The 23,985-nt window shown below is 45.2% G+C and overlaps 1 protein-coding gene across 8 annotated transcripts in view; it reads right to left on the reverse strand.

Moving 5' to 3' along the window:
* The window catches only part of tcf4 (transcription factor 4), a 134,420-nt gene that overhangs the window by 83,477 nt on the left and 26,958 nt on the right, over nucleotides 1-23,985 (reverse strand). For all 8 annotated transcript variants that reach the window (XM_028971075.1, XM_028971081.1, XM_028971076.1 and 5 more), the window contains 2 exons: nucleotides 16,271-16,326; nucleotides 15,139-15,235 (listed from right to left, as the gene is read on the reverse strand). In XM_028971075.1, coding sequence (XP_028826908.1) covers nucleotides 15,139-15,235; nucleotides 16,271-16,326 — 153 coding nt within the window. The remainder of the gene's footprint in view (nucleotides 1-15,138; nucleotides 15,236-16,270; nucleotides 16,327-23,985) is intronic.

Consider the following 23,985-nt stretch of genomic DNA (forward strand, 5'->3'; position numbering starts at 1 on the left):
AACTGCAAATAAATAAATAAACAAATAGGAACTTTGCACTACAAGAGTCATGCTGTCATGATATACCATTTCGGTTCCTTTAAATTCTATTTCTCTCTGTTCCTCGGTTCCTTTTTGCTACCTGCCAGCATTTTCTTTTCCATCCTGTGAAGGTGGAGTCATGTGAGCTCGACAGAAACTCCCTGTCCTCAAACTCCTACGGCAGGGGAATTTCGGCTGAGCTTCGCCAAACCTCATGACCTTTATTTTTCCATGCTCAACCAGGCAGGTGTTTGAAACGCAGCAATTCAGGGAGGCAACGTTAACTATAACAGAGACGCACGGGCTCGGTAATTTGAGCACCAGACTTGGGGACAAACAGTGCAGCATCACCACTGTTACAGGTGGTCAGCCTCAGAAAAACAAACAGAGAGAAGAAGCAGAGGAAGAGCAGGGAGGGCGAGAGGGGAGAACGGTCAGGAGGTGTCGGGAACATAAACTTCGCAGGGGACCATTGGAAGAGCAAACCCTCCCCTCTGTAACCCTCGCTGTCAGCGCTGATGTGTTCGTAATGAGCCGAGGCCTGACCGGGGTCAACACAGGGAGGCCGAATTCACAAGCGTACCAAATAAACACACACACAAAACACACTTGTACTCGTACGCAACCGGAGGACAATCAATTCACTGCCGTGCTGAACATAAATAAATAATTCAGATGAGTCATGAGACATATAACGGCTAATCAGGGATGCACGATTCTTGATTAATTGCAAACCACGTTTTCATTTTTTCTCTCGCTCCCTGAAATCACGATCCTCAGCACACTCATGATGTCTCAGACGGGATAAGCTAATAGTACCAGTACAACCTTATAAATGATTTATTTCGTCTAATGAGTGATTTGTATTCGCTTTTACCGACTGCTAAAGGGCGTCTTTTTTAGTTAACAATACAGTTTAACAGATTAACACTGCCCCCCTCATAAGACAACTTTCTTTTGTTCTTCTGGGCAATTGAACGTTTATTCATTTATTTAAATGAACGGACAATGTTTGTGCGTTTGCTGCGAGATTCCAACCAGAATAATGATTTGCATTCAGGTCATTATAAAGCTCAATAAATGAATCCGACAGTCATTTTCCTTTCTTTCAATGAACCCAGTGTTAAACAAGAGGGCACGGATCTATGTCATTACAAAGGCATCACCAAACGCACCACCATGAGTTCAGCTGAAGGCAGGAAAGGCGGTCAAAAATTTGCATCTGAACTGGCGGCAATGGCAATAAATTCCTGTGAATTTAAGTGATAGTGACAGGTGCCTTTACGGGGCCAGTGACTGCAGTAATGCCTCTTTAGATGGGTAAGGCTTGGCACCGTGTAGGTCACCGTCTTAAGGACTAACCAACTGCGTGTCGCTGTTTCGGTGGCAGCCGCGAATGTGGCACGATTCTTCATCCCGCTGCCTCCAGCCCCGAACCCGGAATGCACGGAAGACGCCCAACGCTCAAAGCAAAAATCTGCTTCCAGGACAATCCATTATATCTGACAAGTTAAATGTTCCATGGTAGACCATATGGCATCAGAGCAGGGCCGACGATGGAAGAGAGAGGCTCAGGAAATGCATCACAATTAAGGTGTTGGGCCTCTTTACTGCCTCTCTACTACACCTTGTTTTAGTTTACCAAATAATAGTAAATCAGACCTTTTTATCCCACTTATTAAAAAAAAAGAAAAAAGCCTAATTTGTTTCTGTTGTGCCAAAAGACAACCATGTCATCTATGCTAATCACAAATGTGCACAAACAACAGCTACTTTTGTGCTGGAATTTGAATCAAATATTGAACCGGGTCAAAATACTAAATAATAATAATCATGTAGATGAAAGGCCCGTACAAACACCATAAAACACATATTAAATCAGCCCTCTGATAGGCAAGCGAGACCCAGTCAGTTAGAAGATGGAGCACAGCAGCACCAGGGCATACTGTTTGATCAATCTACCAATCACCCCCTGACTAAGCCTGGCAGGATGAGTGTGCAGCCCCACGGACGAGCGCTAAAGCTGGGCTAGATTACGCTAATGGCCGCCTTCCTCCCTGCGCTACCCCTCATAATGATAATGATAATGACGCCGATGACAATCACAATAACAACAACCACGACGGGCACGCCACCGCAAAACAATCGCTTTGAGTTATCAACTCACTCTTCTCTTATCGCTCCATCTCTCGCACTCTTCCCCGAATTTGATAATCGCAAACGCACTTCGGCCTGAAAAATAATGACAGGGGTTCAGAAAGATTTCATTTCCAAATGCTGATTTGCTCCAGATTCCGAGGCTGCCGGCGAGGACGTTCCAAAACGCAACATATGTACAAATCGAGTGGGGCTGGCTGTGCCGAGTGCAGGCATGAATGGCCTTGTCGGTCACAGATCTCACGGGACGGAGAAGAATCAGGAGATGCGATGTGGTAACAGGATTTCTATAGACCATGTCACTGAGTTACATAACTGTGCACCGCACTCTCGCCAAAACCCTGTCCCTAAAGAGGTCTGAGGCTTCCCGCTCCGCTCTCCTCCTCCCCATCACTCCATTTTCCTGAGAAAGGCTCGTGTCTGCACAGCACAAGCAAAGAAGGATGCAAATTGGTCATGTAAGACTATGGTATCCCCGCATTGCTTCACTGGAAAAATGTTATATTGTAGAAAAAGGTGCTTTAAGTTCTTATATTTTTATGATGATTATTGCCGATAGTCAGCATCAATACATTTCTGGAGTACTACCAAAAAAAGGACTCACAAACAGCAATATCCCCTTTCTGAAAATAATGTTAATTTATTTTCTAAGGGGTTGGAGGTTTGTTTGTTTTTTTTTGTTTTTTTTTACAAAAAAATTAATATTTTGTTTGTATGTGTATATAAATATGTGTTAAACATTATATCTGTAATAACACAAATATTTTTTTCTTGCAACTCTCCTAATGCATTCTTTGCAAGCTTGTTCATTAAATATGTGACACGTGTATCATATTTTCAAGCATTATCACTGCATGTAGATTTTAACATAAATACTTAAATGAAATCCAGCCCTAGCTGGTCCAATGTCCATTTAAATTTGGTCAAAACTCACATGGTATTTTTCCCAGGGCTCTCTATTGCCAGCATCCCAAATGTTTAATTGCCTAAAAGCCTGATGGGAAACAGGGAGAGAGAGAGAGAAAACCAGGAGGGCGCAGGTCACAGTAGAAACAGGACAAAGCAGCAAGGTCACGAATTCTAATGGGATGTTACCCAGCACCTCAGTCCAGGTCCTAATGACTGTCAGGGAAAAAAGGGAAATAGCAGCAAAGACAATGAGTGTAACATGAACTCCACCACGTTACCACGAGTTACGCTACACCAACATGCTGCGCATCTTTATCCTTCCTTCTGTCTGTCTCAGCTCCCCTCAACTGGTCCCAGACAGACCCTGGCATCCTAAAAAAGGGAACTCAAGCCGCCATGGCCGCTGAAAGGCCGAGTCACAATGAGGGGCCCATCATGCTCTCAAGGCCCGTCTGTGTTTAGGAATAGTGGCCTGCTGAATGCAAGAGCAGGGGAAGAGAGGGACCGAGCCTCCAGCTCTGGTCAGAGGTGACCAACCCCAGCATGTCTGGCCACAGCTGGGCACTCCAGGTTAATTCCATCTGCTGGACGCATCAGCCACGAGCATCTTTCAGAGGAGCCGCTTGTCAATCTCAACAGCACCCCCGGTATACGTCATGATGCCAACAGTTTTGCCAGTCCCAAACACCACAATCCATTCATCAGCGGGTACCTTCGTTTTATGTATTGTTCGTATTATGTATTGTTGTCTATACATTTACAAAATATAATATTTCAGATATTATTAATACTATTATTATTTGATTGTATAATTATTGTTCTTGTTATTATTAGTATTTGTACTACAATTATTATTATTACTAGAGCATTAATAATAGTTCAGGCAAAAAAGTGTTTTTCATAACATGTAAATTGTCATTAAGGCAGAAGTAACACAAACAAAACCTGAAGTCAGGAAAAAACAAATATTCGTTTTTTTCCTTCATTGTTTTTGACAGCACTAAGAGCAGGAAACAAACCCCGTTGTTAAAGTGAAAGGAATGGGTGTAGATTGGTGTGTGTGTGTGTGTGTGTGTGTGTGTGTGTGAGAGGTGACAGTGCTACAGTGGCGGCAAGCTCACCTAAACACCACACAGCCAGCACAGAGAGGAAACACCTGCTGTCACACACCAGCACCATACGCACAGACATGGCTGAAAAAAATGCTGCTATCTGTACTTACTGCACACACACACATGCACACACACACTTTGCATCTACAGATATAGCTGAAAAATTACAGGCCAAGGAGCACGACCCCTGAAAAATCTTGTGTATGCAACATACATTAATGCCAAGTAGAGACAAATGCACAAAATATAAAAGCCTAACCTACAGACACACACAGGCGAAAGCAGAAGAGTGCAGACAAGGCCAGCTAGTCTAGGATACACCTGCGGAAGGCCCCATTATTTATAGGCCCGAGTCTTGCCAGCGAATATTTCAACAAAAGCACAAAGACGGATAGACTGAGCCAGGCGGATTTCTCTAAAAGTATTTATCCTTAAGGGGAGTATTAATTAAGTTTTGCATCCATAAAAAAAATGTTCATGTCCTAGGGGATGTTTTTTTTCCCCCCATATACATGCGCACACACAAAAAAATTCTCACACACATATGCACTCCTTTCTCTCACTCGTATACATGCACACACAAATCCCCCACCCTTATTTGAAGAGGATCTCATTGCCAGGAAAGCAGCTCCTAATACAGCAAGCTGAGATGCCGAGCCCCCTCGCGGACCGCCCACCCCCTGCCCCCTCTAACACCCCCCAAATTTCAAATGCCCCCTTTGGATTAAGACAGAAAGTTGGCAGAGGTGTGAGCGGCGCAGCAGTAAATGCGTCGTTACTCCTAACGACTCTTCAAAGGCACTCTTTATTAAAAGAAGCAGCCCTGGAGACAGGCCAACGGGATCAGGCCTGGGAGAGACCTCTGTCTGGTGCTGGGTGAGGGGGAGAGGGATGCACACACACACACACACACACACATATACACAAAGACAGAGACTAAACACACATGCAGACATGGAAATACAATCTAAAAAAAAAAAGAAAACATTCAAAATAAATTCATAAACAGCAATAAGATGCAGACGAAACAGATATAACAGCCACCAGATATAATAAAACATTTGCAGAAAAGGACTACAAAAGAAACACAGACATCCACAGAAGCGTGCACCATCAACACACTCACAGTCTCTTCTACAAATGCCAGCCTGCAGAGGTGGTGAGCCTGCAAGTTCACAATTATACCTCTTCTCCTTCCTCTTCCTCTCAAACACACACGGCCACACAGCCTTCTCCAAGGAGAAGAAAGTGACCTGGTGAATACGAAAATCTTTCTTTCCTTCCTCTGCTATTAATTACTCCCATTTATCTGCTTCCTTGTGGAAGATGCTGGGTGCACAACAAAGGGAACTTGGGGCTGGGCTGCCGAGAGGGCACAGCCACACTGGCAATGCCCACAGGGCACCGTGCTCTCCTGCCAACATTTCACTTGGAAAATCTGTATGCCTGTGCCATGGCAGACACGGCCGCGTCTCACCAGCCATAAAGTTTCTTTTGTTCGACCCCAAACGCCGCGTTTCTGTCCGCCATGGAGGGATCGTGACGATTTTATAGCAATTCTCTCCTAATGTTTCCACGCACTAAACCAATAAATCCGCCTTGGGCTCGCATGCTAATCCAAATAAAGCAAAGGAATATTTTTTTTCGTTGGTGTGAATAAATTAAGATATTATATAAATTAAATACCAAAGAAATGGTGATAATTAAAATCCTTTGTTGTACTAGAAATTGGGAAAATTTGCTTAAGAGATCATTAGAAAAAAACGAACATTTAACCTGCAGTTGGCTGCAAATTACCAAAAACCCCTGGATGTGACAGAAGTGTGCATTTATTAAACAGCGCAAAATTGTAAAAAAAAAAATTGATCAAATAATGCGAGTTAAGTGGAGACATTGTAGTGTAAATCGTGATCATGGCAACGCAGCGATCTGCATCGACTGGTGACTTCACCACTACGGTTCCGAGAAACAATGGAGCAACAAACGGCAAACGACCAGCCCAAACAAGCAGTGCCCGCGCTGGACGTCCCTCCTTCCTTCCTTTTTCTTTCTCTTCGTTCCCAGGACTGGCGCCGTAAAGCGCGCTCTGCCAACCATTTCGGGCTTCGGGTTCGACTGCCACGCTGCCAGTTCGGGACCAGACCAAACGCAAGTCCGCCTGACAAAAGAGCTTTGGAGATAATCTAGGTGAGGCGCTTTGTTTATCTCTGCTTTTGTTTGTGCCAGTCTCTGTTGCTGGCGCAGGATCGCCTCTTTCGGAGGGCACCCGGGTCAGTCATCCATGCGCTGCACCGCTCGGCACCTCGGCCTGAATCGCTCAAGCCGGACCGCTACCCCGCTGGTAACTGGGACAGCGCGGATTAAACAACAGGCCTACAGTCTCCCTAGACAACAATGTCACCATGGCAAGCGGCAAGGGGAGGTGGGATGGGGGAAATTTGGGTAAGGGAAATTTTAAAATGTCGGAATAAAGCTGATGAGGTAGTATCTATTTATTTATGCATTTATTTATATCACCATGTCCTCAATCCATCACTGACTAAAAAAAGAAACATTTTTTTTTTTTCTGAATTATTAGAAAAAGTAACCGTTTTCCTGAACTCTTTTGACTGTTGAGCGTTAACCTCCACCTGCTGTCGAGCCAAGAGGGGAGGCCACCGAGCGGCGCCCCCCTCCCAGCGCTGGTGCTGAGGCCGTGTTTGTGCGGTTCCTCTCTCAGGCATTGGCGGCCTGACACAGCACAAACCCACCGGCCACACAACACTTTCAAATGCAGGATTAGCCCCGCTGCACGAAAAATTACCATTCATCACCGAGCGCCTGTCTGTGTGTGTGAGGAAAACTTTCTTACAAGAAACTAGTGGCACTACAGGCTATTTCCGACAAAATAAAAAATGACTAAAATACAAAATGCCAAGCTGCTCTCTGACGTGATGTAATGTTAACAATTTTTAAGTTGGGGAAAATTAGATTTCTCAGCACAAAAAAAATTAAATATAAGACAACAAAAAACTGAGCATGCAGCAGAGGAAATATATCCACATCTGAAGCTATGAAAAATGAATAAAATAAAAAATGCTCCGCTTCATAAAAACGCATGGTGTGGACCTCAGCAATTAAAAGAAAAAGGACGAAGAAACTGAGGGAGAGGAGCTTCCATCTCTCCCTCCATCACTGGAACTTAATGCAGTGCAGTACTTTCAAGGATTACACTGAAGAGGTTATACAACAAAGCACTTGTCTGTAATCTTTTGTTTCCATGGATTAACCTCCTCTCTTTCTGCAGTTCTCCCCACAACAACTCCCTTTTTACCTCCCAGTGGGGGTTAGGAGAGGATTTTTTAAATGTTTCATTAGTTAAATTTTTTGTCCAGTTTTCTAGTGTGCACAGATTAAAGCAGTTCTGCATCAGGGTATTGCATCCGCATCAGAATTATGGTTATAGAGGTGTGTGTGTGTGTGTGTGTGTGTGTGTGTGTGTGCATACACACATGTAAGGGTTTTCTTATTTATAACATATATGTTAGCCAAATGTGCTCACAGACAGGAACATCCAAAATTTTTGAATTTGAAGAAGGGAGCTTTTTAATGATGGACCAAAAAATGCTTATTTACAAAATATAACGATTAATTTAAAATAGCTTATAATTATACTACATTTTTTATTCGTGTTACCGATGTTAATTTTAGGGGTAGGACTCAATTTAGTCTTGTTACATTACAAGGTAATTACATATTTATAATACACATGTTACATGCTTATTAGCCTTGGTCCTCACAGAAACCTAAAAACCAATGTTTGTGAAAAGCAACATAAATGCAACATTCAAATTCCTAAAAAGGGAGGAAATAAAGAAATGATTTGACGCGTTCAGGCGGCCTTTTGAGCTCCGGCGCATCACACGCATGCTGCTTTGCATTCCGTACGATGAGGAATAGCAGGTGGTATATTTAGCCCTGGGTGTGATTTTCGGAGACCCCGGGAAGCCCCTGGTGTACATGCTGGCGGGCTCGTGAGGAAGTTTGGTGATTTTGATTCCTTGTTGGGCTGACTGGGCACGAAGGGTGAGCCAAGGGAATGGGGAGCATCCTCAGATCCCCGAAAACACACTCACACACACACTGACAACACAAGTGTGCTATTAATGATCTGCAGATGTCACCGCTCTGAAATAGTTTCAGGCGATTCATTAAGTGCACAGCAAGGTGAGCGTTTTAAAAAAATCACGCTGAAAAATGTACTGAATTTAAAATTAATTGGCTGCAGATATATGGTAGTGAACGAACAGGTTTATAAATGTAAAAAGGTGTTAATGGTAAAGGCTCCGCGCGCTGCTACAGTCGGCGCTATCAGGTTTCTGCTGTCGCTCAGGCACTGCAGAGACACAAACACTTCTCTAGAGAACAGATGGAACGATCCATTATTGGTGTGCTTCTTTGTGAGAGCTCCTAACCCTCAAAGAGACAGGTTGCACCTCCTCTCTCACACTCACACTCCACCTCTCTCTCTCTCTCGCTCTCTCACACACACACACACACACACACATATAGTATGTATAAGGCACTGCCCCATTCACCGTCGCCGTACAGGTGTGCAGCATTCCCAAACAGCCGCCCAGGAGCCAAATTCCGCAGAGGACCTCGATCATTAACCAACACGCAACAATTCATTCATGGCAGCATTATGCCAAGCATTTGTTCAATTAGAATTAGAACTTCTCAAAATAATATTATATTTGGGAATTGTGGTTTAAACATCGCATATTCCAATTCAAAGTGAAACAGGCAGGAGAAAGGTGAAGGACATTAGGCAACGGACATTCTAGGCAACGTTTGCTCAGACTATCAAGAGTTAACTAGCCCCCTCCCTCCCCTCCCTAAATCCTGCCATCATGCCAGTCCCTCATTTGCATTTGGTGCTTTTAGTTTTTTTCTGAAAAGTTGGCAGCACTCCCCATTTTCCATAATGCTAGCATTTGGGAATTGTGTGCGGAATGAAGCCGATCCAATCTCCTGACTGCGACATGAATTTTCATTAATTACAACCTTGTCAGCAAAAGCATTATCGAAGCTGAATATGAAAATGCTAATGAGCTCTCATTTACATATTTTTCTTTGTTGGAATGTCATTAATTATTACATTTTATGATGATGAATGCAGCTGTCGATGCTCCGAGATGCGTAATTAGCCATCAGAATGCGTGGATCCGATCAGCATTTACAAAATGGAGTCCGCTGAAAGTAAACTTTCGCCCCGTCCCTCGACATTCGCAGCCCACTCTCGTTGCGTTGCCTTCCATGAACTTATAACCCCCGATGTACGTGACGGGGTCGTAAGGCTTTAACCTCACAACACCAAAGAGGACCCCCCCACCCCCCCACCCCATTTCCCCGCCCTCACCCCCGCTCATCCACGTACACCCCCCACCCCAACCCTCCCAAAAAATGGTTATTCAAGCTTAATTAATGCCACGCTTAATTATAACACCATGATGTCAGCGGCTTTAATTACGCATTGGCTCTGTTACAGAAAACTCCTCACTGCAATAAAAGTCATTATGCAGATTTGTGCCAAACACTTCACTTGGATTTTTATTCCTCATTAAAAAAGCGAGCCGTGGCACACCAGAACGACACAGAGAGGACGAGCCTAAAAAATGAATTTCAAAAAATCGCCATAATAATACTGATAATGTTGTGCATGCACCTTCATCTGCAAATGGCCAGATCCCCAATCTCTAAGGCTAAAGTCTTAAGAATCCATACTTCCATTTCCCCCCCTTTCTTGCTCTTCCTATCCCTCCACTTTTTCATTCTTTCTCTCTCTTTTTTTTTTTTTTTTTGAAAAATGACAAATACAGTTCATCTCCTCTCAGCCGCTGGGAACAGTGTTTATAAGTAAAAAAGAAAAACAACACACAGCAGATGGGACCATTACACATGACCAAACCAATCAATCACAGCTGAAGGGCCCAGGTGCAGCGCAGCCGCGCAACAACGCACCATTTCACAGTCTGTCACACACATACACATGGTCGTACATGAATGACCCGGCCCTGATCCCCAGAGCCCTCCTCTGGAGCTGCGCTCCGCTCTCGGCTGCCTGCGCCCGGCCTGACATCTTCATCAGAGCCCCCCGGCCCGCCGGACCCGGCCCGCTCTCCATCTACCTAGCTATGCCCCCCTCCCAGTTCTCTGCCTCCTTCTCACTCCCTGCCCTTGCTTCCCATCCATCTGCCTGTTTCCTTTTTTTCCTCCTGCTTGTTTCCCCCATCTTCCATGACATCTCTAGAGAAGACTTTTTTTTATTATTGATCCAGAACTTTAACCTCTATGGAAAAAAAAAATTACAAAACGTGTTATTTCATCAGGCTGAATGTCACATAATTGATGGTAAATGGCAATTGTAAGAGAAGTAGGTGCACAGATTTTGGCAGGCTATGGCGGGCTAAGGATGAGAGGCGTGCCCCGAGGCTCTCCACCAATCAGCCGCGCTCTCCCAGGAATGGGATGCCTACAGAATACCAATCTCCCCTGGCACATGCCAGCTGCCAGCCCTCCACACGAGCGCGTCACGCCAACCACTGCAGCCCAACGCTGGGATCTGCGCAGCACAATGGGCCCTAATTATTTTTATTTAACATCTCACAATGGAGGGGATTCACCTGCAATTAAAAACCAGAATAGTCATGAAGGTAATTTTGTCCATGACCAAGTGGACGTCCACTCGCACACAGGACAATAATGGCACGAGGATTTAACACTCCCGTGTTTTTATTGCGATACGAATACTCTGACAATTGTCATGAGTGCCATCTTTGGGTGTGTGAGGTGCTAGATGATGGCAGTGTCATGGGGTGGGGCTTTGGAGAGACAGTTGTGCCCTAACTCCACCCCCCACACCCCTTCCCCAACTCTGCTCTCTTCTGCTTGTTTATTCCACTCACCCCCCATGTGGGGGTCCAGGGCCACAACCTTGGCACCGGCCCAGTGGAGGAGCAGGGCTGCGGGGGTAAAAAGGCATCGTGGGCCGGGAAAGGGCTCGGCGGGATGGACAGCATGGCCCCGTAGCAGGGAGGGGGTTGAGGTGGGGGCGGCGGCACGGCGGCACGTGTTAATTAGGTTGGAGCCATCATCAGCCATCTGTGGCAGGAGAGGAGGAGTGACGTAATGAAGATGAAGATTTGGGCTCACCCTCAGCACAGCCTTCGGAGGCGGGAATGCCAGCGTCACATTTAGCCGCGCTAAGGCTAGCGCTGACAGCTAATCCTGCAGCTTCCTGACTGCTTGCTGTGCGACGCAGAGCTACTGCCATGTTACTGATGCCGATGTTAATTGTAATTAACTCTTCCTGCAATGTCCGTGTTGGAAACAGCATCAAAGCAGACCGGGGCAGGGGCCTCACAACCAGCCAGCCGATTAGCCAGTCAGTGCACTCTCTTACTGGCGATTAGCATTGCTAACTGTTTTCATGGAGAATGTGTGGACAATTCAATGCTACTTGTTTTTCCCATTTAAAATAACATGAGTGTAGTATTCTCTAAAAAATAAAATCTTAAATTTAAAATGTAACAACAATCAACTATGAGTGGAACAGTTTTTGTAATGCTCTGCAAATTGATTGTAGGTCAGTTTAAATGTCTATCTAGATTTGATTTGGTAAACTAATCAATCATGATGCTTTTGGTTTACAATGATATGCAAGATAATACGATCATTTGTTTTAATAAAACAAAGGATAAGGATCAATATTTAGCCACCACCCCCACAAATTGAATCAAATATTACAACACACAGGCCCTTTCAAGGCAAAATTCACATGCCAGCGTATCCATTCAACCTCCCAAGAAAGTCCAAAAGAAGAAAAAATGATTAAACTCACCCCCAACCCCCCAAAATAAGTTTAGCTTTTTACGTCCCAAAGTAAATTTTCCTCACATCATTCCAAAATGGAGTAATAAATTATCAACTATCAAGACCGTCAGCGGATTCATCCGATCTCAAGAATATGCACAAAAATACTGCATCCACACAAGAAAAATGCTTGCTGAATTAACAGGAATAAAGTATTAGTGCCCGAAAACTGCTTGCTGCTTGCTGAAGACAACAAGAATCCCATTTGAAAAATCCCATTTCTTAACTAGGCCTACAAGAGGCAAACTTGCTTACAAGTACATAACTCTGCTGTGGTTCATTTGCTATGTCTGTGACAGTAAAGGAACACTTTGTTAGCCCCCGCTGCACCTGCTTGGCTTGCAGACGACACTTATTCCTCACAATCCCAACCCAGAACAGAGCCCCTCAGTCTGGGCTTCAACACACACAAACACACAGACACAGACACACACACACACACACACACATAAACATCCCACTAGCTCAACATTCTACTGAATCATGACTCCACCTACAGCAACAATGTGCACTGTGTGGTTCATCCCTGTAACAGATGCACATACGTGCCATTACACATTCTTCATACATATATATTTATTGTTGGTTTCGTTTTGTTTGCTGTGTGTGTTTGTGTGTCACATTATGTTATCTGTGCAACACAGAAACCCAAGAAATCCATCATTCTTCTGCAGGGCTGACAACAGCATATTCGTACAATGTCAGGGCATTGGGGTTACACCAACATTCAACAACATTTTGGGACTGCATATGAATTTAAAGCACTGGTGCAGTTTGCCATGTACATTACATTACTCAAAAATTAGACCTGACACCATTTAATGAAAGTTTCAGTCAGTACATCTCTTAGCACCAGGAAAAAATAAAAGAATGATTGCTTATCATGACATAAGATCAGCATAATCAAACCGGTGGCCCATGCTTCTGACTCCTCAGCGATGGGATGTAATTGTGATGAAAGTAATGGCTTGTCGGGGAGGGCAAAGTGAGAAGTAATTGACCAGTGCAGCCCTGGTGGCCATAAGTTGAGGTTTGATGAGAGATGATCTGTTGAGGCTACACCCCCGAAAAGACATGCACAGATTGTTTTTTTTTGTGGTTAAAGAGAGAAACAAAGGAGCAGAGGTGGGCAGAGAAATCCACAGTGAAGTGGGGAGGGAGGGAGACAGAGTGAGAAAGAGAGGGCGAATGGCAGCGAGCCACTGGAGATGTCATGGCGGAGCCCGGCGCGGTGTTGGAGGCTGTGTGGCTGGATTAATCTGCGCGAGCTCAGGAGATGACACAAATCCCCTAGCTGATTATTTAAAGGATGTCACCATAATCTGCAAAGTTATGTATGTGGGAATCAGCAAAGACACCCTTTACATAATTATACTGTTTGGATGGATGGGCTCGCATGGTGTCTCTCTCTCTCTCTCTCTCTCTTTCTGTCTGCCGCTCTTCCTCCCTCTCCCGCTATTCATCCCACCCTCCCACTCGCCGTCTCGGTCTCCCTCTCTCCGCAGCTGCAGAATGGAGTTGTCATACCAAACTCGCGCCATTAATATTGTCATTAGCGCAGAAGATTGAAGAAGCGAAAAGAGAATAGGGATGATGCAAATCCCACACTCCCTCAACAAGGCTCAATCTCGCCTTTTATCTCACACACACACATGCATGGACACACACACACACCACGCGCCTTGCTGCTTTTCTCAACCTTTCTCTCTTCCTCCGATATTCTCTGGTTTCCCTCTCTGTTGCCTTCAAAGGCCGGACCTGTTGCTCGCTTTTCGATACAGAAGTGAGAAGTTTCAACAGCGACTGATGTGTGATGCTCCGCCGTTGTACCCTCTCATAATACACTGCTCTTCCCATCTTCGCCTTTTTTTTTTTTTTTGTGCATCCTGTGGCTTCACCCTCCTTGGTGGCGGCCAAAAGTGAACACTGAGGCCGGGTTGCCTCCACCCATCACCGTCCTCGCCCGGCCCCCGATGTAACCAGGCAACAGCGGCGTGCCGCACCGTCTGGGTTCTGGCAGCGCTGTCTGCATTCCCGTGTAAGAAGTGGATGAAAAAAAGTAAACAAATTGCTGTTCTGAGGATCATGTGGCTTCAATCAATCAAGCTCCCATCGGCGGGAGTTCTCTAGCAGTTGCAGAGGCTGTGAAAAGTTACGGCTGATAAGTATTTCTGTCTCCGTCAGCACGCAACTGTAGGCCAATCTGCTCTTCTTACCGGGGCACAACATTTCCTCAATGGGCTGCGGCTGCAGCGGAACTACAATAGGGGGCCTGGAGGGCGCACTGCAAGCGAAAGCTTTCCCCCCTTTCTCAACGGAGCGCACCCCAGCCCTCGAATTCCCCACTGAATGTCATGTATCATTTAAGGGAAGGTGCTGGAGTTGGGGAGGAAGAAAAAGAGCAGAAAATGCTCACATATTGCATTTTTCATGGCGCAAGTCAAGGCAAATTAGGCTCCGGCCCTCATGTCAAAGGCAGATTATCTGTGTCAGTGGACATTTCCTCACGACTGCCGGCAACCGCAAAGACCACAGGCGCAGCACTGAGCAGCATCATGGGTAAGTGAGCACCATTGCACACATTCATTCCTTTATCGCCTCATTCGGCTCAAACAGCAATGAGGCGGAGAGAGAGAGGGGTGGAGGGATGGGTGAGGAATGACAAGCCTATTGACCGGAGTTTAAAGTATGCTGAGCGTTTAGCTTGTATACATGTGACTCTGAGTGTGTTTCTTTGCTTTTATTGGGATTATTTTGCCCAGCCTGCTCCTGTATTTCATTGAAAAACTCAAGTGCACAAATCTTATTTTATCAAACACTTGAGTCCCACCTCAATCAGCTGAACACAAAAACAGAGGTCAACAACCTTCCACAGCTCTTCCACACTTCCCAAGACACATTTTTACATGTTCCCATGAGCTAGAGGGTCAAATTTGCCCTTTATTCAGTGAACAAAGGGGTTAATTGATTATTATGAACAAGCCTGCAAATATCACTTGCACTGAGACACAACTACCAGTCTTACCTGCTAGTCTGGAGTTGACATAAGGAGGGGAGATGTTGTCGTGTGATGCGAGGTCCCGACTGGCCATGTGGGCGTACTGGGAACCATCAATGTAACCCTGAAAGGATCAGATATCACAGAGGTGAACAAGTGAACAATGGTACAGAGACTGAGTTACAGAGACTTTTTAGATTTAAATTTTAGATTTAAATTTTAGATTTTTAGATTTTAAAACAAAATATGTATATCATGCACTAAAACACATTTTACAACTGACTGATTCATTTTCACAGCTGGTCAGATGATGACTAAACATAACCCTCTATTCATTTCAGAAGGGCACATCACTGACATATTCTAAGACAGCATATTTACTAAAACCAATTATAATTTCACGCAGCGTTCTCCCTTCAGACAAGACAGAGACATTCCAAAGACCAGCCTGTACCCACTGTGGAGGAATTACAACTTTAAACGGGTTTTCTGGAGTTCCATTTTCCTTTCTGGTCTCACAACGTCTCAATACAATGTAGTTTTCAATTAAAGTGTACTACATCCAGCTAAAGCTGCGACAAGGCTGGATTTACTTTGGGGCTTTAGCATGCTTTTAGCACATGCACCCGTAAAAAAAGACCAGTTGAATACAACATGTTAATGGTCTCTGAACACGCTAAAACCTCTTGTGCACGCTAAAAGCCTTTTGTAAATCCAACCCTTAAAAGGTCACAGGGCCACGGCATCAACTTTTGACTGCGATGAGAAAGATGAACAAAAAAAAAAAAAACAGACAAGTCTGTAATAAACAGGTGTAGCCCTTGCCCCTCTCAGTGCTGGCATTTCTGTTTTTTTTTTTTTTTTTTAGAATGGCCCAGAGTTGAAGTGCTTGTAGACGCGTGTCTCCGGTGTAATTCCGTTTGTGCCGAGTGAAGCCCCTGCCTTTATCTGGGCTGATCCTGGCGTACAAACCCCTTGTCCCCCATTACATAGACCAAGCAGGGACAATTACTCTTAAGCCCAAAGTTAAGAGGCTTTTCAGAGCCATGTTCATACATGGCACATAAGAGAGAGAGAAAAAAAGAGTATTACTTTTTAATTTACTCGCTTATTTAGTTCTTTTTTTATATATATTTATATAATGGGGGCAGCGGCTCACCTTAGAAGCACGAGTCCCGTTTCCCCAGGATCCCGAGCTAGATCTATCTTCCAAACCTGAAAAGAAAAGAGGGAAAAAGGCATTTAATTATCCAAAAAAATGGACAAAAACCTTTATCATCTCAATGTTTTGTATTAAAAACATGTTTACTGCATTCAACACATTAATCAACAATGCTTTGCAATTACACTACACGTTACACACAGAGTAAAACTACACTTTCGTGAGCTTATACCACTAATCCGCCAGTGACGAGAATGCTCAAAACATTAACAATGATGCGCTGCTAAACAATGGATTGCTGTAATAACCATCAGCCATGCAGAGGTGCAGGTTTCGCTTTGTGGATCAGCAGGGTTTTCACCCACATCCATTCTCTTTTCATCTATTCTCGCATCTTCCGCAGTCCTCCCAGATCTGTCGCATGGCCTCAGGATCCAAGCTCTTCCCTAAAGGACTCACACCCACTCGCAAACAATCAGACCACCACACTTTTGTTTGACTGTAGTGTTTGAATTGTCGGAGGTTTGCCTTCAAAAGACATATCCATTGTGCCAAGACATGAAAGGCGACTTTTGTTCATTCACAAATCTCATTCAGGTTTTTTTCTTCCTTTTCAATACCCGTGTGGGCATGGTAGACAAACCAAGTACAGCCATGGCTTCAAGTAGGAGGAGAAAAGGAAAAATGGTGAAATCTGCGGCGGGATCTGTGGCACCAAGCGCATCGCGACAACTCCTTAACCACGCAGAACGACCTGCTGATCTTTACCGTCCGCCATCAGAGAAGCGATAATCTCCTGTAGCTGCAGGTGTTTCGACCACATACCCCCCAGACTGCACAAGAGCTATCGAGAGCGAGACTGCGAGGCAGTGTCCTCAGGCACTACAAGCCTTCTCTAGTACTATAAATTATTTAAGCAACCCATGCATTTAGAAAACTTTACAGCAGGCCACTGAACAAACGGCAGCGCGTATGAGGGGGAGGGCCGCAGAGAGGCACCGCCACGAAATTTTGCTGCATGGTGCATTTCACATGCAACGCGGTTAACTTCCTGATGTTAATCCAGGATTTGGCTGCGAGGGCGAGGTGAGGCTCGCCAGGGAAAAAAAAAGATCTGATGAATGCCTTTTTAACGCCAGCAGTGTGCCGCTGGAGAATCCAGTCACAACCCGTGGACCGTCCTATCTCTCCCCCTGCTCGCTCTCTCCCTCTCTCCCTCAGCCGGCATCTTGTGTAATTTATTACCCCCCCAATCTTGCGTCTTATCAGCCGCTGCCCACATGGAAGGCTTCCTCTCACACCTTTCAGGACTCAAACCACTGGCAGCACCTGTGCTCCCGTGGAGCTCTGCCAGGGAGCCCTGCTACGGCAATAAATCTCCCGCCCGGCGCCTGCACCCCCCGCCCCATTCCCCACTCGGTCTGTCTATACCTCCATCACCACCTCACGCTCAGGTGGAAGGTGGGAGGAGGGGACGGCGGAGGTGAAGGAGGAAGTAGAGATTTGTCCATCAGCCCATGGAATCAAAGCGCGTTAATATTTTATTTGCCCACTTGTAGGGCTATCAATACTGGTGCTCTCTTGCTGGGCCGGGGAGCCAGAGGGGCTCAAACAGAGCAGACATGAACCCCACCCCACCCCACCCCCCGCATACCTTACCCATCGCTGCAGTAATTATTCTGATGGACGGAGGATGCTGTCGGCTCCGCCTCTGCTTAAACAATGCAAGTCGGCAGCTCAGAGTCCAACAAAGGGGCTTTACGGACCACCGCAAAGTTCAGATGTGGAGTGGATGGTGATGTATATATAGATTAAGGGAGAGCGAGGCCAAAAAAAGAGAAAGGATTGGGAGGCACTATGAGTAGACGACGAGAGCGATTATGAGACTTGGTGGAGAAAGAGAGACTGTTGATAAATCCATCTTTCAGGATTAAGAGTAGTGATAGTGCGGTATAATCCACTGTAATGATGTTGGCCAGGCCACAGCAACTGTGATTTTAGAGGAAACTATAAGCACCCAAACACAGAATGAGAACAACAGAAAGTATTTTGGGACTGACATGTTTGTGTGCAGTATACATTTTCTTCTTATTAGACCAGATTTAGCCTTATAGGCTTTGCAAATAAAAACAAAATTCATGGGCACTATTTTTGAACTGTCACTAAAAACAGCGCTATGCATTAAGTGTAGGACTTGCTTATCTGACCTTCTGCTGAAACACCTTGGCTACCTTGACCTCCCCACCCCGCTACCTGTTGGCATTTATATACAGCATATACTCCCTGTCTAAACATTTAGGCAATGCATGATCTAAGAAGACCCTTAATTATCCATCTGTACATGCCAGCCTTTCCCTCAGATGGTCAGACTGGTCTTCTGGTGGAGCAGTATTATCCATGGGAAGTAGGGCAACAAGCTAGAAGTCTCTGTGACTATACTTAACCCACTTCTTTTCACATTCTGGTTAATGTCATACTAATATTCTTTGTGTGTTATTCTGACCTGGCAAAAGGTTATATATCAAATTAGCATTATTTTTTTTATGTACCTGGCAACCAAGCTTTGAATATATGGCATGATGAACGATTTCGAATTATTTCTAACCATTCAAATGTTTCATTTACATGATATATACCACCATAAAAAAAAAAAACATTCCATCAAATGAGTGATGTGTGGAGTGTGACTCGGTTGACCTAAGGAAGACCTCTGTGATGGTCACATGCCTCTGTGGCCATGTTGTCCTACAGTGGCATTAATTGGCAAAGGACACCATTATCATTGCAGGTCCCCAGGTCACCAGTCTTACACATTCTATTTAATCAGATATACAGCTCAGAGACAGCTCTTAATATTTAGTGATTTCCTTTTATTTATTATCCATTATAATATAGGGGGGAAACAAAAAAATGGCACCATGGCAAATAGCCTACTTGATATTCTTTCTGTAGTCGTCAACCTCTTTGTTTTGAACACAAATTTGTGGTCCCGTGGGCCTGAGCTTGCCCACCTCACTCAGTGAAGCCAACATCAATCAACACCACAGTCTCTACCTGCCAGTCCAGGGTCACTCAGGGTCGCCATGGCAATATCCAGCGCGAGCGCAGGCCACGCATCCGCGAGCCAAAAGAGAAAAGTTCCTGGCACTGGCTCGGCTGTCTCCAGCTCTCGCGGCTCTTTAAAGAACATTAAAGGCAAATTAATAATATAAAAAGGGGGAACTAAGAACCCAAATCCAACAAATGGAAGGAGTGCCAAGCCAAATGTTGGGACTGGCCAGGCCCTCAGTAAATAAATAAAAAATAAACAATCCAGGGAGATCTTTGGAGGTGCTCTGCAGACTTATTTTTTCCTGTTTAAAGAGACATCAAACAGACATCAAAAAGTGGCCCTGTAGCACTTGGCATCACCACTTCCTGTTTTTAGATTTCAAAGGCCACTGGTCTGATGTGGTTTTATTAACAGGTATTAAATGCCTTGTTAGGCGTGGCACATAACCCTGTGAGAGTGTGTGTTTGCAGACGGTAGGAGGTGTCTCTGCGTGTTTGCGGTTCGCAGAGTAAATCTGTGAATGTGTATGTATAGAGCTATAGCGCAAATCTATATGTGTGTGTATGTGTGAGCTTTGTAGATTAAATCAGTGAGCTGTGTGTGTCATTAGAGTGAAGATGTGTGAGTGAATGTGGTTGTAACTGTTGAGTTTTCTATGTGTGACTATGTATTTTGTGGAGTGAAAACCTGAGATGTGCGTGTGTGTGGACTAGTAGAGTTGTAGAGTGAAGATCTGAGGCTTGTGTGTGTCTATGTGTAGTGTGTGTGTGTGTGTGAGATTTGAAGAGGAAATCATTGAGCTGTGCATATAGGTGTAGATTATGGCTGTAGAGTGAATACATGAGCGTGTGTGTGTGTCTGCACATGTGTGAGAAGGAGGGTTTTGCATGTAAAAAGCTGTATATTTGTGTATGCTTGTAATTAATCAATGAGCTATGTGTGTTATATGTAGACTAGAGTTGTACAGTGAATATCTGAGACGTGTGTCTGTGGGTGTGTGGGTGTGTGTGGGTGTGTGTGTGTCTGTGTAAGCTACACTGGCTCCCTCTGTCTCTCCGTTTTGCGGCTGCCCTGCATCCATCACACACTAATAAAGTTACACTGACAGACAAGAGCACTGCCTTCACACAGATGAAATTAAACCTGGCTGACACTGAACAGAGACATATTAATACAGTTATCTGGGCTGTCAGAGCAAAACAGGCCTGAGCCTATTTATATTTCTCCCTCTTTCCCTCCGTCTTTCTGTTCCAAAGCCAGAGAGACAGTGAGTGGGTGTGTGTTGGTAGGCAGGGAGGTTGAGAGAGAGTAAGAGAGACAGAGAGAGACGGAAGACAGGTTAATGATGAGATAACCTCAAAACCTGCAGTCAGCTTTTGTAAAGCCCATCAGAACATCGCAGCTGAAGAGTTTGTTGTTGTTGTCACTGTGTCTCACCCCTCCATGTACTCTGTTTTTCCCCCAACTTGCTTTTTCCTGTCAGTGCAAGGCATAGTGTGTTTGACAGGACATGTCTGTCCTCCACTCCATAACAGCAAGGTCTTCAACGGAAAGAGAGAAAGGCTCCAAACAGTAAGAAACACACACACACACACACACACACACACACATTTTCATAGCCTAGATATTCTCATTTAATGACAGCACTGGACATAATAAATCCCTCTCCATGCCAGCGGCGATGGTTTCTACACAGTGGCACCTTTGTGGCAGGTGAGTTTATATGGAGCACCTGTCTACTCCCAGCAAAGCCCACCCCACCATGACCCCCACCTTTCCCCCCTTTGGACCTCCGTTGTCTAATTAACCCCCGGCCTCTGGTTGATCCCATCTGGTCTGGAGTGCGACGTCACTCTCCGGCCTGACCTCTGCACCCCTGCGTCCCCTTCTGCTGGTCCCTGGCTTTAATAAAGAGCCCTGTCATTGATGACATGTGCGCCGGGTCACAGAGGCTGGGAATGTCTGAAGAGTCTAATGATCGTAGATAAATGCTTACTGGTCATCTGCGGCCCAGTTCTACTGTACATGCCGGACAAAAGCTGGATGTGATTCATTCATTCACCGGTCTGAATGAATGAATGATGACTGGAATTGTTCTTGATAACAGATGGAACATAATGGGAATATCATTTAGAGTGTAAGTTCACTCAATATCAGGATACACTAGTGTAACCAAAATTTTAGGGTGTTTTAGAAATGTCCTCGCGCATGGATTTTTCATTATGTATTAAACATTGCTGCATCATTTGCATTCTGCTTGCACAACATGGTGTGACCTTACATTCATCAGTGGATCGTTTCATATGTTCTCTGGTAAACAAATGCAGAAAGCAGCAGCGAAACCAGAAACGAAAGCACAAAGCAAAGTTTAAGAAAGGCCACAGACTGAACTGCCTCATTCCGACTCAATGACTTTGAATGTAATCCAATCACCACAACACAATCAATAACCCAGGACTAAATCAAATCTATCGGGCAGGGTTACCTACGGTTCTTCATTTGTTCCAGAGAGCACTAACCACCTCTGCGTGCAGTGAACCAATGAGGACAGAGGAGCTCAACCACCATGTTCCTTTCTGATGCCTCCACACATGGCTGCTGCCCTGACAGCTAAACTAACAAAAAAAAAATCATAATAAAATAAAAAGGTTGGAGCAGGAACGGTCCATGACTCTGTGATTGTCTGGTGCAATAGAAACATTCGCTCATGCGTTCACGTTCCATGCCATTCCAGACTGAAGACGCCTACAAGTCACTGGGGCGAGAGCATCAAGTTCAACCATCCCACATCTCTCTGCCTTAAGGTTGGCGGCCCAGATTATACAAAGTACCAGTTTGTTTTAACTGGGCACTGAGGAGATCATGGAAAGTCATGACCACAGAGGATAAAAACAGCCCAACATTGGGGAACATTGCCCATGTGATTCAATGCTGGTTGAAAGTGGCTGACAGTGGCGTTAGAGATGGAGCCGGCACCCACGGTGAGAGGCCTTGTCAGATTTCATCTGTGCTCGGCAGGGCCGTGATGTTACAGCCTCTCTTTCTCAAACTGGTTGTTTAAACTGCTGCAGAGCTGTGCATACATTTCCCACTGGACACACGCTCAGGTTATCTAACGCAACAGCCTCACTGCTGTCCTGCTCCTTTTCCTTGAAATTTATCTGTGGCTCTCCCTCATCTGACAGGGGGAGCCTCTCGGCAGAGTTACCGCCTCGTCTTTTTGTGTTGATGACCACATTCCACAGGGCAAGGTGTGTTTTCGGTGCTGAAGGAGGCTCTTTCACCGCCATTAACAGGTGCAAACAAAGGAGCTGCAGCCGTCCCATCGCCTCCCCCTCCCCTCCCCCCCTGTCTGCTGAAGGACCAGATGTTTCCAGCTGTTCTGCAGATTGTTCAAAGGAAGCGGGAATCTGGCCGGAGTGCAGCATGTGCTGGGAGGGACCAGCCATTTCCACCCAGATCCCATGAAAGGGCATTTGAGGAGGATGAGGGGGGTGGCACAGGACCTTGTAAACACAAAACACATGTTCACATGCAGACACATTTAACTCTGAGAATTCAACTCATTCAACGCACTAAATCCTTCCCTTGTTTCATCAAATATATGTGTGTGTTTGTATAAACACAGTGAGCCTTACAGTACGTTCTTATGTTATAAATATTATATACATGCGTGTTTATACAATGATATAAATGTGTATGTTTGTGTGTGTGTGTATACTAAGTCTAAGTTTAGTAACGTGTGTGGCTTTTTCACCTCTTTTTCACACAGAAACGCTCAAAATATGCTGAAAGAAAACTTTGTGACTCAGACAGACCCAAATACGCACACATACAAAGCACATCTGATTTCCAAGAGCAGTGGAGTGGCTGCATCACCGAGCGCAGCAGCAGGGAGCAGATTGTGCGTCTGAGGATGACGATGGTGATGAGGAGTACGGGGGACATGAAGCTGGGCCCCGGCACTACGCTCATCCGGATTCATCTGTTACCGCCGTGCGCAAAATGCACACAGCCAAAGACTAATCAATCGCAAATCTGCCGAGCTGAGATCACTTATCGGCCCTTCAGCCTAATCAGCTCACAGCGCCACACAATTATTCCCACCGCCTGTAATCCCCCAGCGCTTCTCTGATGAAGGGACTGGAGGTGTGTTATTCACTTTTTTCTTTTCTATGTTAATAATTACAGAAAACAGCAATCATCGTGTTTTGCAATACGCCATGGCTCCGGGTTAAAAAGAGCCGCTTTAACAGATCACGCTCGCAGGTTCTTAATGGCAGGTTGTTCAGGCAATGCCCTCAGCATGAGCAGTCAATCTCCGGCCTAAAACATTATGCAAACAGGGCTATTAAAAGTCCGGCAGAGGCTTGCTTGCCGTCGCAACTCTTTTGCATTTCAAATCTGCACTCAGGCGGTGAAGCCAGTGGTCACTGAGTACACAGGGTGCAGCGGGGTGCAGTGTGACGGGTGTCACATTTGCTGCGTCGTCATTCACCGGCTATTATCTCACAAAGAGGTGAGAGAGGAACGGCCCAAAAAAAAAAAGAAAAATGTTGCAAAAGGCCTCGCTCTGCCTGATCCTGAAGAGACTCATTATGAGGTGAGGGTGGAGGGGGACGGAGCTGTCAGAGAGACTCCTACATGCTGATACACCAAA

Source organism: Denticeps clupeoides, chromosome 3, assembly GCF_900700375.1.
Source record: "Denticeps clupeoides chromosome 3, fDenClu1.1, whole genome shotgun sequence".
NCBI classification, from domain to species: domain Eukaryota; kingdom Metazoa; phylum Chordata; class Actinopteri; order Clupeiformes; family Denticipitidae; genus Denticeps; species Denticeps clupeoides.